We start from the raw sequence: 17,741 nt of genomic DNA on the forward strand, positions 1-17,741 counted from the left end.
AGGCGGTCCGTGTCTTTAACACCACAAATTACATCTCAACCATTCATACCAGTTTGGGGAAACATAAGTTAAGTCAAGTTCTAGTTTTGAAGTCTTACGACCACGTTTCAAAATAAGGTGTTTATGTTCAACTATTTCCAAAGCCCAAAAGGGAAATGTAAACAGTCAAGAACCTGAACAATCTCCCCAGACATGGAAACCAACGAGAGTATGATCTCGTAAATCCCAAATTTTATTGTTCCATCCTATTTGCTCAAATTTCCCCTCCCTTTTTTCCCCCTCCACCCCCCTGCAAACCCAAACCCCACCCGTCACAACTCATTACCACCACCCCCTCCCCCTCTGCCTCCGTACTCATCATTCTCATCCCCCACAAAGCCCTCACTATGCCCATACCCTCCTCCTTCCCCATCCGTCTCCAAAATCCTCTCATGTATCATAAGCAACGCCTCCTGCGCAGGCGAAAACGCGGTAACCTCCCGCCCGCAGCCCGCCCCCGGTTGTCAGATATCTCGATAATCCTCTCCTCATCCCCAGGAGCCAGCTCGTGCACATTGATCCACGCCCCAGTGTTCTGCCTAATCGCCTTAATTATACTCCCGGATTTCCCAATCACTCCCCCTGCCTTCACATCGTGGCACAGAATCCGGTAGTTCGTCGTCCCCATCACCTGTTCCGGCAGCTTTCTCCTCCTCCTCCACCGGAGGAGGATGAGACGGCGGTAGCTCGGTGCATAATGGTGGCCTCCTCCACCTCCACCGTGTGAAGAATTGCTTCCGTAGCGCGGCTTGCTCCGCGAGTGTAGGGTTTCAGATTCATAGTCCTGGTCATAATAGTATCTCTTAGATCTAGATCTCTCCATTCCCGATTTCTTCACTTCCAACCGACAATCACAGCAAATGTTCCAACAATAACAGGTGAAAAGGGGAAAATCAGTGTTCCAGAATCCAAATCCGAGATTCAGTGCTAGAGATTCAAATTCGCGGCCAAAAGCACATCAGCGGGGAAATTAGGGTTTAGATTCAAATCGTGCAATTCCTTTTGCGGGCAGATTCGCAATGGCAGTGGAGGTCTGAGCTTGTTGGAGCAGAAGCCATGAATCAGGAATCAGAATATTTTGTGATTTGTACAGCAATTGAATCCACAACCCTATATTTTCGCCATTTTATCAGTGAAATAATTAGGTTAAGTTAGTGCGTGTAGTGTGTGAAAAATGGTACAGATGAGAACACCTACGAATACAACGTACTAATTCCAGATAGATTTACTGTGCCAGAAAATTTATAAATACTACATATATATAACAAATTAAATACTACTACCATTAAATTAAATACCATATTTTGACTCAGCATAAATTTTTCTACAAGGTAAAATGATTTTAAAAAGTGAATAAAATATGTATCCTTGTTCTACAATTATTTTATGGAGTAATAAAATTAGAGCGAAATAAGTTAATAGTAAAAATAAAAAAAATATTTAATGTCGAACGAAAGAAAAAAATGCATAAAGAGACTTAGGTCCATTAACAATAATCTTATTAGCATATTATACGAGTTTATTTGAAAGAGGGGTGAGATATTGTAAGTGAAAATATGGATTATACTCCTATAAACTTCAAAAGTAGAAGGTAATTAATTTTTGTGGAGGAAATTAAACATATTAGTTTGAAATAGTATAACCTTTTGTTTTAATGAATTTTTGACAATACTATATTTTGGCATTTGATAGTGTAAAGTGATGATAATGGTAAGACATGGTAATTAGCTGTGGGTAAGTTCTAGCTACATGATGTAAGTGGTGTTTGCTGAAGTTGGTAATATTGCTTTGGGGGGCAGATTAATTATGTTGTTACAATGGTAACTTGTTGTTTAATTTGAATCTACAATTCAGTAACATGGAGTACTAAGGACATAAGGGATTATTACAATGGTATTTGAACTGAAAGTAACAACTATATAGACCATTTCTTATTTGGGTATATTTTCTCAATGATCACATTTTTTTTGGTTGAGAGATAGAGAAAATTAAAATGGACCACTTATAAATATTAGGACTAATTAATTTATAGTGCGAGTTTATAATTTCACACAAAGAAATAAATTATTTCACACAGTATATACTCTACATAAATCAATAATGTAAAAACTTTATTACTGCTTCCGTGTTAAATATTAACCTATCAGTATAATGACAATTTATTAATAGAATATAAGATGTAATTTATATTCAACGAATTTAAATTTAATAATATAGGGATTCAATTAATTCGAAGCTAATCACATACGGATTATATATATGAATATTAAAAGTAGGAATTAAGTCTAGCCAATAAATGCGTTATGAATTTATATTTATTTACATTCAATGCTTCATAAGTTTTAAATAGGGCAAACCGCTCTAAAATCATAAACTTTCAAAAAGTTTGGTTTTAAGTAAACTTTAAATGTTGCTAAAAAATCATGAACTTTACCTCGTGTGCAAATTTCCCGAGTCGGGTTTTCCGGCTAAGTAGTGTGCTGACGTGTGTATTTAAGCCTGACGTGGAAGATGTTGTGGGCTTAGTGTGCGATGACATGGAATAATTATTATTTTTAATTCTCCTAACATAAAAAACGCCCAAGTTGGCTAAATATCACGATTAATTTCAACTAAGATCTATACATTATTCATTCAATTTCTCTTTTATTTTCTCAATTTTTTTAAAAATTGTTTATAGGTTTTTCATCTTCTACGTCTTCCGCATGATCTGGTAAAGTTAGTCTCGTGTATTTGAATAATTGATGAAATTGAGTTTAATTTGGGGAAAATTGGGGTAGACCGTGACGGTGCTGCGATGGTGGCGTGTGCGGTGGCGACGGCCGTGGGGTACATGGGGAAATACGGCAAGCCACACCGGATGGGTGGCAATTTGCGGCTACTTCGGCGAGTTCCGAGAAAAGCAATTGCTGCTTCGTCGATTTCGTATTTTGCTCGATTGTTTACCCCCATTCTCACCGTCATCTCCGCAAACAAGTCGCGCCAAATCTTCACTCCGCGCCCTCCGTTCCTTCCTCTCGCGCTACGCGCCCATCATCACCATCCACCGCCGACCGCCCCAATTCATCTCCTCGGCGGCGGCGCAGCTGCGCCGTCCCGCCCCTTCCTCTCACGCTCCGCCCCTATCATCACCATCCACCGCCGACCGCCCCGCCCAATTCATCTCCCCTTCTAATTCACGTCCCCAATTCATCCCCGCCACCATCCTTCTCTCTCACTTTCCTCGATTTTTTATGAAATCTGATTTCACACAAAGCATGATTAGGATGGATTATATTTTAAGAAATCGTTATTTTTAGTAACAAAACGACGTAGTTTTGTGTTCCACATAAGATAAGTTTATGCCGGAAAACTATCGGATTCGGGTTGTTTGGGAAATTTGCACAATCCGGCAAAGTATATGATTTTTCGTGCAACATTTAAAGTTTATGGAAATACCAAACTTTTGCAAAGTTCATGATTTTAGAAGTAGTTTACCCTTTTAAATAACTAACCTACTACCAAAGGTCCAAAACCAAAAGGTTTAAAATGACAAAAGTCTGAGAATATATGAGTTATATTTAAAATCCAATGAAAGCAACAACAAATTCATACGTAAGCCCATTGGTAATAGACCTTATTGTATTTTGTGAAAAATGTGGGCTAGTCAAAATTTGATGAAATGCAATTAATGGTAAAATGTTTTTCTTTAGTATGAGTTTTAACACAAAATTGATTAAGTAAAAGGATATATAGAGAAAAATTAATTAAAATATTATTAGAAAAGAATGGGTAACATGGAAAAAAAATTTCCAAAATTTAAAAATACATATTTTCGATGGGATAAAAGCTAAAAAAGAAAAAATGCGTATTTTGTGGGACGATAGAGAAAGTCAGATACAAGCTTATACTTCTATGACAAAACTCGGGACTAATTCAGTTATGATTTTATTTTATAATTTCCAGATATTATATACTATATCAAATTGTAAATATTTTCTTTAAATTTTTATAAAATCTCCAATTTCATCGACTTTTTTTAAAATTCCATCGAGCGATAACTTATATAAATGACATTTATACTTTTTGTAGCAAAATTTAAGCTTAATAATCAAAGTGGTCGAGGCTAATATAAATTTATTTAATCAAATCAAATTAAAAGTTTATCTATTGTAAAAAATGTTTATTTAAAACTTATTTTATATGCTATCATCTTAAAAAAAATAATTTAAAATGAATATAAATCATACAAATAGTAGTTTATAACTTTATATATAGTTCGGCTTTAAGCAATTATTCCATCAGATTGTTTATTACTCCTTACTAGTACAAAATAAGAAAATTTGATACTCCATATTATAAGATGAATACACATAGGACAAGATTTTTTTGCCATAGAATAATTGAAAAAATTATTAAAATTGAAATGATGTGAATTAAATAGTTTGACATTTTCCGCATGAAAATATTTATGAGAGTGATTGAATTCAAATATCGTAGAAAGGAAATTAGATAAGCTTGAGCAGCTTTGAACATCACTACATTTTCCCACGCTTTCTCTGAATCTGTATGTTTCTGTAATCCCCACGCTTGCTCTCACTTAATTTGCCGTGATTTATCTATTTTTTGATCCATCGAGTGCAGAGAATCGAAGTCAAACCGGAGAACAAATGGCGGCTTTGTTTTGCTATGAAGTCGCAGGTGGCATTCTGAGTAATGATGTTTTTTTTCCTAACTTTTAACAATTTGAGTAATTAGGTTTATTTTCGTTTGGTAATTTCGATTGGCAGGATGGTTCGAGCTCACGAAATTCAGGGGCCAGTCACAGGCAAGTGTGGAGGCGGAGAAAATTGGTATGATTGTGAGCTTGTATTTGGGGGAAAGAGTTGATACAGATGTTAAGTAATCAAAATTCAGATTTAATTTACGATTGATTGAATACTTGAAGTGTGAAAAGTGAATCATCTGCTAATTGGTTTTGGAAATTGGGAGGCAACTGTAAAATAAGATATTACTAGAAGATATCTTTGCATAGTTAGTTTGGGAGTTTAGGTATAACATTTGTCTTTCATTCCACTTGGTAGATGATAATATGTTGCTAGAGTTTGATGTTGGATAGCCTTGTTAATGGTTAATTTCATAAGCATTTTGCATCATTGTTACTGATCAGAGTGCTTGGATGTGATTGTTTACACATCTTAGGAAGTTTAGTTGATGTCAATAGGAGTAAGGAGAATTTCATAGACATCGAATTTAGTTAAGAGTATGCTGGAAAACTCGAACATTTGAAGAACAAAAATCCGTGTATTCATTCATCCCCTATAGCGTGGGGGCTTTGATGATTGCAACCTTCATTTTTCAGGTGGCGTTTGCTATAAATCCATCTCTTGTGTCATGTGTTTTCAGGCAAAAAAAAGATAAAATGAGGATAGAAAGAGTTCCGTTTGAGGAACGGGTGAGGAGGATAAGGGAGACGGGTGAGCTCCTGACAATGGACATCGAGAGGCTATTACTCTCGGAGGATAACAGGTTTGATTTTGTGAATGAAGTTGCAGCAGAGGCGAAGCAGTATGTAGAGAACAACCGTGATGAGTATGGTGCAAAGAAGGCAATCCTCCACGTCATCAGCAACCGTATGAACGACTCTGGAGTTCACCGTCCTGAGGCATACAGGGAAGATGATCCTTTCAAGCCAGGGCCTGGCTTCCTAAGGCAAGAACTCTATGATAAATAAATAGTACCAATAGTTCTTATTTTTGTTATATCCAAGTATGAGCATGTTCTTATTCGAGCTAGTATTGATATTACTGTGATCGGCTATACAAAACTATGTTTTGAGAGGTATTTGGATACAACTGGAAAATATCACTATGTCTTTTCCCAACAAGACCTCACCATATTTGGTTGGGGTTATTGGTTTTTAGGGACCGGTGGGTGTCTATGTGGTTCGTGTAGTTTGTGTTCCAATTACCTGTTTTTAGAATGGAACCTAGGTAACAACCTAGTCGAGTCCAACATTCTATTCAAGACTGTTTGAAACTTTATCGTGCATTAGATATTACTTAGTTATCGATGAGTAGAGTTGTCCAAGGGGTAGGGCCGAGTCGGGCTACTTTTCAGAGCTCTACCGAGAGTGTTATTTTCCTGGCCCTCCTATGATGATTTAGGATATTAGCAGCTGCTACTATGGGTATGCACAAGCTGTGAACCTGATTTGAGCATAACTTTGTAGCACATTTATAAAAAAGGCATTTGCCTCTATGCACATGTCCATATGTAAGCAACAAACAATTGTTTTTTGACTTTGTATGGACATCATACTCTAATCTACTTAATAGATATATAGGTGTACATAGAAATGCCTGTATTAGGACATTGTCTTATTTCATTATTCCCTGGTTTGAGAATTTCCTGTTGGGAGCTGCAAGGGCCATTTGACCCTTCAATAATCCCTACTTCATTTAAAATACACTTTTTATTCATTCTACTATCTCATGCCAATTTGATGGAGGCATAGAACATTCAGGAACGTTTAAATACTCTTTGTTTGGGATATGTATACCACATAAAATTAAATAGTGCCTGATTCTAAAGGTGTGTTATTGGTATGCTGTCGTTGAAATAGTTCAACACTCTAAGAACTTGTAATCATAGTGACAAAGTGTTACATAAGGAAATGCACAAGCAGAAAGTGCTTGAAAAAGATGGATCATATGCATATCTAGAATATATGATTACCGTCTGTAATTAAATTCAGGTTTGGAATACATTATAAACTTATGAAGAAATTGAAAAACCAGTTTCATTCCTTAGTTTTGTAGTTAAGGATGTCCAATTGCTGACCCAAAATAGGTAAATCAACACATTGCCAAGTTTATGATGAAACAATATTAAATCATCTAGGAAATTCAAGATTTAATCACAAATCATATCAAATGGAATTAGGCTAATATTTGGGGTTTGAGCAAATGCTCATAATTGAAGTCAATAGTTGTATCATTTTCCAGCGACTACACATATCTGCACTTATTATTTTCATAATTTAATATTCAGTTCTGGTAGCACTGTGCCTAATTAAGGCATAACCAGCAGTGCACGATGCAAACATTTTGATAATTGTCAAGATTAGTGCTCTTAATAAAGGTGCTTCTAACTGCTTTTGACCATACTAATTGCTTCACGAAGATAAAGTCCATCCACATTACAGTAATTATTAAACTATACACGACATATAAGTGGAGGGAAACAAAATTCATGCACCCATTCTAGCATTAATTTTCTTGATATTATATGATAAATCTTGATTAACAAGTTGGGTCTTGTCTGATAAAGTGATAAGAGGCATAATATGTCCATAAGTCCACGAAATTAAACTAGTTAATTAAAGACTTCACCAAGTAATACTACTTTCATTAAATGTTGCTTCATTTTTTTGGCACACGAATTAAGAAAGTGACTCTTATTAGTCGAGTAAATAGAGAATTATTAAGACAGAAATAAAATAGGGGATTTTTTTTTCCTATAAACAGAAATTACTTAAGTAAGAAGGATATTTCAAAATAGAATACAACTAAAACAACTTGGAACGGATGAAGTAATACCATATTTTTATTTGCGATTCCTCCACCCACCCTACACACATTTTAGTGTACGAATTCATCGATTCAAATTAAATAAAAATTAACGACAGAAGAGGCTATATTCATTTAAGATAAATATAGTAGTAAAATTATGCTTATAACATCACAACGTAAATAAATGGGCCGAGATTTGGTGAAAAGTGGGAACCAAACGGCTGATTATTGGAGAATTATATGATCAAAAGTCTATATTGTCTTTGGGATTAATTAGTACAGAATTTAGGGACCTTTGCCGCCTTTCTTCCCTCCTCTTGGATCATGCTTCCCATTAGGACCAGCATCGTCGTAGTCGAATACTAGGTCCAGCCCAAGAAGCTTTCTTGAATTTGCTCCGACTCGACTCTTGTGAATAGGGTTCGTATCAATGTGGTCCGAGCCCTTAACCTGTACTCTACATAGACAAGAGTGAGTAAGCAATGACATCCTTTATAAAATTGAAGAAGAAGCGTTTTATCAACAAATTATAATTACAAAGGCAAACAATTATATAACGTTTAATGCATCAGATGTAAGAATAGTTTAGGTTTGTACCTGCATACAAGAACATGAGGATCAACAACATTGTTTAGACTCTGTATCCTAGGATTCATCACTACTGGACTAATGTGATGAGTGCTTGATTTCTTGAATTCAATAAAACTATATATGTGGTTTCTCTTATTCAAGATTTAGGCTTTTTATAAGCACCAGTGGCTATGAAATGTGTGATTTTTGTGGGTTTGCCACCCATCCCCAATGGCTTATACAATCATGATGAAATGCATTACCAAAATGTAAGTCAACTTCACTATGTGCATGTTTCATCATGAATTCATTGCATACATGTATATGCAATGTATACAATTTTGTGGCAAAAAATCATTTGGAAATTTCAAATCTTGTGGCTTTTTCAAGTTTTTTTTTTTTCTGTGATTTTCGACTTTTCACAGGAAATCACCCTTTAAAAAAAATAAATATCTTTGTATTGGAACTTATAATGCTAAAATTTTTCTCAAGTCCTGAATTGCAGAAAATCATTTTGAGATGACGCCAATTTCTCAAAAGTACATATCCACAAGAAAATTAATGAACAAGATTTACACTTGAAAGCAGTAAAATGTAATGCAAAAATATAATACAAAAGCAAACATATGTTATAAACGAAGGCATAGAGATGAATACAACAAGGCCACAAATACATTGCCATTGGATGATAAAACAAACAACTGAAACTGATTCTTCAATCCTATACCAAAATATCATCAACAATTTATGACATTTCCCACTCTTGCAACTTCGCAGTCGCGCAAAATATATAGATTTTACATATTAAAAAAGCAAGATTGAAGAAGAATCTGTACCAGACCAGCAGAAAATCACGAGTTTTACCTCGTAGACAGCGGAAATTGACTCTAGATGATGACCTGTGAAACGCCTATGGACTAATGAAAAATGTATGCAAATGAAATGTGACCTAATATTGGAGTAGTTGGCAGAACCCCATGCAATTTTCTAGATGAATGAAATGAATGTTTTTGTATGCAACAGACTGCTATATGAGTTTGGAATGTTTATGCATGAAAAATGTATGGATATGTTAAAAAAGAGAAGAAAAAGTGGGTATGATAGCTTGACTTCAAATTTATCACAGAAACAAAAGCTGTGAGCTGATGCAGCGACCAGGGTGATCCGGGAGCTTTTCAGAACACCCCAAGAAAAGTAGCCCGTATCGACCATGCAACATAGTTTTAGCCTGCTCAGCCCATTGACAAGCATCCATACCCAGCACAAAATTGGTATTTAGACTACAAGTACTCCTGAAGAATCAGAGAAGCCACCATCACCAACTCCCCCACCCCACCCCACCACCAACCCAAGGCAAAAGGAACCCCGACCGACCTGACCTGACCCCATGATGCTTATGCATGAGTTAGTGACACAAATGCTTTCCCGTTGTCAGAAGGTATGACCAAACATGACATGACATGACTATCCCAACCTTGACCCTGACTCGACACGACCATATGCATGCAGGTAAAGTAATATGCACCAAGTGAAACCGCTCAAACAGATATTGCACGGCTAATAGCCAATCTGGCCCACTCAGCAGATTCCTTAATCAAATGGTCATCTGAGGACAAGCATTCATTCAGGAAGTCTTTGCTCGACACAGATTGTTGAATCAGAGAAGCAGCATTACTTCCTAGGGTGTCTGCAAGATCTCCAAGGACCCAATAGCAGTTTTCATCACAATATCATCCCTGAGTAAAAAAATAATGCAATCAGAAAATAATTGCGAAAAAGAAAATAAAACAAAAAGAGTAAGTAGCAAAACTAGATAAATGTATACTTACATATCCTTTTCTATGTATATACTATCCAGGAATTGCAAGATGTGAGGTGCATATGGTATCAGGAGTTGGGTTTTTGGTGAGTTCTTGAAGCCCTGAAATATCCCTGAATATGCCTCCAGAATTCCATTTCTCAGAGAGTTTGTGTATTCAATCATTTCATCATCAGCACTGGATGTATGGGCAGACAACTCTGCAGCACTCTGCAGCATGGGCATGGCATACATCAAATACTTCTAAGTTCTCGCCTATTGCTAGAGCTATATCTCCAAAGCATGAAAATATTGGAGGCTTCACAGACCGGTGCAATTGATTGCTTGACAAGTCCTTCAGTAGCTGCGTCATAATACCATCACAGTAAGCCAGCACCTTATCATCCAAGCCCTGCAGATATCCCCAACAACACCAACAGTGACAGCACAGACCTGGTATTCCTCAAAGTTCTGAAGACCCATATCCAAATACTTGTAAAAGTCTGGCATGTACTTTGCAAAGTTTGGCCCTGTTGCTAAGCAAGTGCACCAATGGAAAGCATTGCTTCCTCATGTACAGTGGCATTTCTACAAGCAAAGACTCGAAGAAGAAGACTCATTATCTGATCTGAATATTGCAGCAAGGCATACTTATAGGTTCTGATGTCCCTAGTTTCTGTATGATGACTTGCAGGCACCCACAAAGAAGGCCTTGCAATTCAGTCTGCTTCTCCCTCTCATCGAGAAAGCTTTTTGAGCCTCAAGGGTTTTGTGAAGCTCCGTCATAATGACTTGAACAAGTTCCACTACTAAGCGAGCTGTTTCCTCAGTAGAGCTCCTCACTACTTCATTTAGTGTTTCATAGGCAGCTGTCCTAAGTCGAGATTCGCCTGCATCTTCTCTATGAGTGGCATTAAGAAGAGACTGACAATTTCTTGGAAATAAGGTGTTAATGGTGATGTTGGACCAACATCCTCATAACCTTGGGCCAGAAAATAAAGGCACCACAAGCTTTTCAGCAACATTTGGAGCATCTTTCATGCTCTGCAGGAGAACTGTGATTATCTGTTGACAGTTGGATGGGGTAATAATGGGAGTCTGCCAAGTGGAGCCATGAAGAAACTCAAATATCCTCCCAAGGGTCCAAGCAGTTGTGTCCTTCACATGACTATTGGTCTTTAGTCAAGGCAGTGAGCATGAAACCGAGGGCAACATTAACAATAGGGTTAATTTGTCTGGTGAAGGGCCCTCCAATATTGAGCCAAATGCATAAGTGGCCGCTTCTCTTTGCCTCCAATCACCTTTTGTAATATTTTCTTCAATAAATGGCATGACAAGTGGTACAATGTCATCCCCCACTGTCCGAGCAACTAAGCCAAGGCAAGTACCACCAGCCATTGCAAGATTCCAGGCACCTTCATCCTGATCCTGATCCTCTTCTTGCTTAAGAAGTGTCTCCAACAGCAAGGGAACAAGAGCAGGAGTGCCTGCTTGATGAAATAGTAGCAGGGAACATCTGAATCTGCTGTAAATCACCTCCATAATCGTCCAGAATATCAATTTCCTCATCACAAATTGAGCTCCAAAATTCAATTGCCTGGAGAGCAACTGGTTCCTCATCATCCGGACAGCCTTGGATGTGATGTTAAAGATGTCTTGTATATATGGAGCTAGTTTTCTCATAATATGTGGATCCAATTGAGACCAAACACTCATATGCTGCCTGCCGAATTTTCACTTCTGGAGAAAGTGTGGCCTCACAAACACTCTCATTATGTAATCCCCTCCATATCTTTGAAAAGTTAGCCTGGGCAAATCCAAGAGCATTGTAAAAGCTCTTGTGGATGCAAGCCGGACCTCAATATTAGCTTCATTGGCATTCATACCTTGAACAACAGCTGTGAGTATCTTATTCACTTGATCTTGATCAATTCCTCCGGAGCTACTTCTTCACACAAGTATCCAAAGTGTTTCAATGGTAGCTTGCTTTACATGAGGTGGAACTTGATGAACATTTGACAGGAGAGATCCAACAAGCTCAGGCCATGCTTCTGTGGAGCTCAATGCCTGCAACCTTCGCAATCACTTGTGATGCAGTTGACCTAGCATCAATAGCGGTAGATGACAGGGTCTGCAATAAGCATGCCTTTATCTGGCTCTTCACAGAAACATCTAATGACAACCACCTTTGCACAAGCTCATACTTCCTATGCTGCTCCTTCGCATCCAAAGCATTTTTTAAAACCAAACCAGCAAGTTTACGGCTGTCGACAGGCTTCTCCTCACTAGCAAGCTCTACAGAAAGGGACAAAAGAAAAGCCGGAAGGTTTTGCTCTTGAAATTGTTTCAGACTCTCTTCAGCATGTTTCCTTACTGTTGAATCAACTGACTGTGCACTTAGAAGGATCTGAGTGACTTCCATAGCCATATCCTCTCTGTGGATACCACAGCATATTAGTTCAAACTATATGATGAAATGATAGGTTGCAGTATATATTGACAGTTCAAAACATTCAGAGGACTAAAACTGTATATTCCAATAGGAAATACTAGTGAGTATAGTATAAGACATCCATGAAAATAAATGGTCAAGCAATTAACATATTTAGCTTAAAATAATTCTCTCATGGTAGTTCACTAAGTCAATTTTAATGTAGATGTTTTGGCTGAGTTATATCACACCAGACTGAAACATATCAAAAAAAAAATCACTCAATCCAACAAATTGAACTTATATGTCAAATTAACAAACTGTTCACTACAGTTTTCCCCAAAGTGCACAAGAAACAGCATTACCGCCATAATCCACCCAGTAATAGATATTATATGAGCACTAACTTTATGACAAATAAAATGGCCAAGTGAGAAACATCCTTGCATATAAAAAGCATAATAGAATGGCCCAGTCACACAGATGTAATAGCTCTCTCATAATAGTTCACTGCTGTTTTTAGGTAGCCGTTTGAGCTGGGGAAGATAACAACAGAATGAAACAGATCCAACGAAATCGCCCTTAAACGAACAAAAATAAAAAAACGTGAACAGTCAATCCCACAATGCACAAGAGCTATCATTACAGTATTGCCACCAAAACCAACCAAGTAACGGAGGTTCCATAAATCAGATTAAAGCACAGATATAACCTAAAAAAATCCACTTGATAACGACAAACTCATCCAAACAACAAGAGTAACAACAGCTAAACTGCAATAACACACAGGAAAAAAAAAAGCTTGAGAGCGCGATCCATTAAAATATACTACTACTCAATAATTCTTTTTATTTACATATTAGCTAGCAATATAAGAAGAGATCGTGGCTATTCCCAACCTAAGGTTTTCAACTACGCAATCAGATCGTCCCAACAGGAAGATCCAGTAATCATCCAATTGCGCAAAGCGCTATCCAAACTGCCATTTCCGTTTCCCAATAAAAATTAAATCTTCGATTACTCAACACACACATGTTATGTTATAGTCTGATAGCAAAGGACAAATGAAAATTAAACTCGAAAATCAATGCAATAACATGAAATCACCTGGGGAGAAATGAGGAGGGAGGAGAGAGCCAGTGAAGAGTTCAGTCTCGGATCGTATTAATTCAAAAGCGGCGCCCCTGAAAACCCTAAACAGGAGTTTTAGAGAGAGAGAAAGTGGGGAGTTGTGTGTTTTCAGATAGAGAAAATCCTTAAAGATGAACACTTGAAATATAAGATGTAATGAGTTACAATAATAATAATAATTTCCTTTTTTGTTGAGCAATTATTGTATGCGGAAACGACCGGGTAATTTCTACAGCATTTATACGCTGTATCGCGTCGGTCCCACTCTTTGAAGATTTCATTCAAATTTTCATTCTCTTCCTTTTTAAAAAAATCGAGTTTAATATTTTACTAAGAGTAGTAGTTAAAGTATGACATATTTTATACAAATACGTTGATAATATGTATTCATGTAATCTATATCAATTAATAAATGTTAAAAGTGAGAAAATGTTTCTAGTTGTTTAATTTCGATTTTAGCTCGTCTCAACCTAGTTACACTATTTCTATTTTAAGTCAGAAAATATAGTATTTAGTTAATATATTAAAATTAATTAAATATTTTTCTAAATTATCTTTCATTACATTTAAAATACTAGTAATTAACTATATTAAAAAATCAATTTTAAATTTACAACTTAAAATGAAAAGTGTGAGTAACATGGAACGGAGGAATACATCCTTTTTTTTTTCTCTTTATTGTAAGAGGTTGTCCTTCTAAATTCTACATTTTATCCATTTCCATTGTTTAAAAAAGTTTATGACTATAGAAGAGTTATTCTTATTAATTGTAGTAGGTAGTTTTAACATTAGGTGATTATTGATGGGTAAATTTTCATTTAAATCACAATTTTTGGTTCACTTCTGATCAATCCATAACTTATAAGACTAGCCCGCCAAACTCTCATTTACCCAAGTAAGCAAAGAACAAATACAAAAGTTCAGACAGCAACGCCAATCTCTCTAGGCTTAAAAATTGCCTAATCTTTGAGAAGTTTACGCCAGAAGAATGTACATTGTTGGAACCCTTGAATTGAGAGAATTAACCAGCCGCTTTAGTCACAAGCTCCAACCCTGACCACCTAGACCCACAAAGATCCCTAGGAGCATTTCCTTCATCGTCTCGCAATTCTACGTCAGCACCATGTTTCACAAGTAACTCTGCGATGGCAGTTCGCTCACACACAGCAGCATAATGCAAAGGGGTTTGACCTTCACCATCCTACAATTAAACACACAGTTCTTAAGCATTTGGCAAAAAGCAGGAATTAAGCTTTTTTTCCAACAATTGAATGGTAAAAAAACCATATTCTCAGAGCATCTTTACTTTTTCAGAGGCAGCTGAACATCTAATAACAGCCTGCTCAGAGCCCGAGATGTATAACTCACCTTATAAGTTCTTCAAAACATTCTACCACATGAAATAGAAAATATGAGGTTGTATACTGGGCATGTTATCCTTTTGTAGCCAAGCAAATGATAACATGTTCAACAAGTATAAAATTTGCAGCTACCTTAGCATTTACATCAGCGTTCTTGTTCAAAAGCAATGCAGTAATGTTCAAATGGCCCCGATCTACAGCCCAGTGCAAAGGAGTGCGGCCCTCACTGTCTGCAAAAAACTGGGAATTATGTATCCAAACAAACAAATTAACTGGCGTGGATCAAAAGGATTTGCATGCTAGAAATGCAAGACACATTTTAATCTGACAAGGTAGGTACTGAATTTGCTGAACTACAGTTTTTCCTAAACATAGAACAGATTGAGAGCTTAATTGTTCAAAGAATCAAATTTTAAGTTTTCCTTCTCAAGCAGCAGCTTCATGGATGGTGACGTCAGCGAACTAGTTATCATAACATGCCCACAAGAATGGGAGAAAGTATAGCAGGGAATACAAGAATTTTGACATCTGCAAACCTTTCAGATTTAAGGGGGCATCGCTCTCAATGCACTTGAGCATGTTTACTTCATCTCCTTCTCGTGCAAAAGCATGAAAATCACTCAATTTCCTTCAAAGAATATAGAAAGATAAAATTTAAATAAGCCTTAGTAATGAATAAAAGAACTAGCAAAACAGTTTAATGTCCAGACTCCACGCCAACTACCTAAACTCTATCTAATCCATGGGGTCTTATCTGCTACGAGTACTAGTTTAAAGGAACTACATATTTTTCCGATTAGATTATATATTTTTCTAGTTACATACGCGCAAGGTTCGAAGAGGAGTGTTGGGCTGTTGGCATAATATGCAGGGTGGAAGTATGGTTGGAACTCAGACTTGACGGGACAATAAGAAGTTAGATCCATAAATCAAAATCGCCACGTAAGTATGCAGTATTAGTTGAATTCAACAGAGCATAGATATATTTGAACTAAATTGTAACACGGGCAAGAAAAATGACAACATAAACGTGATTCAAATTTCAATAACATCTTTAGAGTCAAGGAATTGAATGAACCATGAAGGTGTTTGATTCCGAAAAAAGATACAGCCAGTCAGCCACAGTAAAGATGCCAATTCTTGCATAGGATAGAGTGATAGACAATTCTTGCAATAATATCTCAAAAAGCTAGTAGCATTTAATCTTCTTCAACAACCAATAAGTAGGAGTAGAAGATTGCGACACATAAGTCAAGAAACATGTAGACAATACAGAGGATATGATTGGAAGATATAGAAGTATAGAACATTAAATGAAATAGTTAGAATACCCACAAGTCACTTCCTGATTCCTCTTCATAAGCAAATGTACTAAAAACTGGTCCCATAGGTCCCCCGGCACCTCCCATAGATGTATCGCTAGTACTTTCATCTCTCTTCTTATGCTGCTATATGAAGCATATGAATGCTAACAACAATGGTCAAGATGAGAATCAATATAGAACTCGGAGTTCATAAAAATGAGCTAAATGAATCTAGTCTCACACTGGCAAGGCCAGAAGCCCAAGTGGGATATAACTCTGAAACAATGTCAATGTACTTCTCCATTGCTTCTTCAGGAGGCATAGCACCCAATTTCTTCCATGCTTGCCTTGCACACAAAAAGACATAGGAGTATATTTCAATGGAGTGAGCCACAATATCTTCAATCCCAAAAGTCAGAGAATTAGAGAAAACCAGCAAAAGCATGAAGTAGAAAGCCATATACCACTGTAATTTTCTAATTTCAGGTTCATATTAAAGAATAACATGTTTCTGAATCGAACAAATCCTAATCCCACAACCTCCAAACAACAATTACAAATTTAAAACACACATATAATACAATCTCCAAGATATCAATAATAAATGAAAAAATGTAGTCAAATGAATATTACCATTTGGCACGAGCAGTCATTTTCAAGGCAGAAGGCTGGGGATCCGAACACGGTCCCTCGATCGCGATCTTATACAAGCTATAGAGCTGTAGCTGGACTTCATTGGACACATTCACGGCCGCCCTATCGGCAGCCGTGGCACTGAAGATCTCATCCAATTCGGTACTCTCAACGCCCTCCCAATCGTCATCACTATCACTATGATCACTAGTCACCATGCTTTCATCTCCGGGGATCAAGGGCTCATTCTCATCCGAATAATCTGCGGCTTTCTCTTCAGCTTCGGGTTCCGATAAACTAGCTCGCGTGATCCTCAGATTCTCGTCGCGGGAGGCGAATACAACGGAGAATAGGAGAAGATTAGCCCCAACAACACCGATTGAAGGAATTGGTGCCACTCCGCCATCAATTCCCGATCAACGGCCGAATGAACAGAAACTGATCCAAATTAAAACCGTGACAAATCGGCTTAGGGATTTGGTAAATGAAGGATTTGCGAGAAAAAGTAATCCCATAGACAGCCGAACTGGAATTTCTGAGATTTTGTGCAAAAAATCCAGTGAAAATTAAGCGGCAAAAACTTCATCTTGAAAAAATCAGGCATATTTTAAAAAATATTAAAATAATTGAAAAAATGCGCATCCAGGGAATCGAACCCTGGTCAGTACCGTGGGAGGGTACTATGATACCACTACACCAGATGCGCTATATGAACTATGTAGTTATGCATTTATATAAATCTTTTGAAATATTGTGTACTCCTTAAATCAAATAACACGTTTTAAAATGACACCTGTAAAAAGTCAAAATAACGATGATTGTATGATTCTAAAATCAACATTTAAAGTAGGATCAGTTGTGATGTGTTACGTGGAAATATGTTGTCTCCAAACATGTTTAAAAAGAAAGAAGATTAGATAG

The 17,741-nt window shown here is 36.9% G+C and overlaps 1 protein-coding gene, 1 non-coding gene and 3 pseudogenes across 3 annotated transcripts; 1 reads left to right on the forward strand and 4 right to left on the reverse strand.

The window, feature by feature from the left end:
- Positions 1 to 311: 311 nt before the first annotated feature.
- Positions 312 to 922, reverse strand: LOC125199373 (annotated as a pseudogene).
- A 3,592-nt stretch (positions 923 to 4,514) lies between these two features.
- Positions 4,515 to 5,862, forward strand: LOC125199380 (protein PLASTID TRANSCRIPTIONALLY ACTIVE 7-like). Of its 2 annotated transcripts, none has more exons than XM_048097409.1 (4): positions 4,515 to 4,585; positions 4,663 to 4,715; positions 4,809 to 4,871; positions 5,425 to 5,862. In XM_048097409.1, the coding sequence occupies exons 2-4, from the start codon at positions 4,708 to 4,710 to the stop codon at positions 5,750 to 5,752; spliced, it is 399 nt and encodes a 132-aa protein (XP_047953366.1). In that variant the 5' UTR covers positions 4,515 to 4,585; positions 4,663 to 4,707; the 3' UTR covers positions 5,753 to 5,862. The 2 variants fall into 2 exon arrangements, with proteins under 2 accessions (XP_047953366.1, XP_047953367.1); XM_048097410.1 differs by having other exon boundaries at positions 4,522 to 4,585; positions 4,663 to 4,719.
- A 3,733-nt stretch (positions 5,863 to 9,595) lies between these two features.
- On the reverse strand, positions 9,596 to 13,659 carry LOC125199378 (annotated as a pseudogene).
- A 731-nt stretch (positions 13,660 to 14,390) lies between these two features.
- Positions 14,391 to 17,226, reverse strand: LOC125199379 (annotated as a pseudogene).
- Positions 17,227 to 17,455: 229 nt separating this feature from the next.
- TRNAG-CCC lies at positions 17,456 to 17,526 on the reverse strand. The gene has a single exon. It is a non-coding gene; the product is annotated as a tRNA-Gly (tRNA).
- Between the last annotated feature and the right edge of the window lie 215 nt (positions 17,527 to 17,741).

The sequence above is a fragment of the Salvia hispanica genome, unplaced genomic scaffold (assembly GCF_023119035.1).
Source record: "Salvia hispanica cultivar TCC Black 2014 unplaced genomic scaffold, UniMelb_Shisp_WGS_1.0 HiC_scaffold_479, whole genome shotgun sequence".
Lineage (NCBI taxonomy): Eukaryota > Viridiplantae > Streptophyta > Magnoliopsida > Lamiales > Lamiaceae > Salvia > Salvia hispanica.

Bases quoted from the DNA above. Each gene is read 5' to 3' on its own strand.
- LOC125199380 (XM_048097409.1), top strand. The intron at 4,872-5,424 runs GTATGATTGTGA...ATGTGTTTTCAG, and splicing joins TGTGGAGGCGGAGAAAATTG to GCAAAAAAAAGATAAAATGA.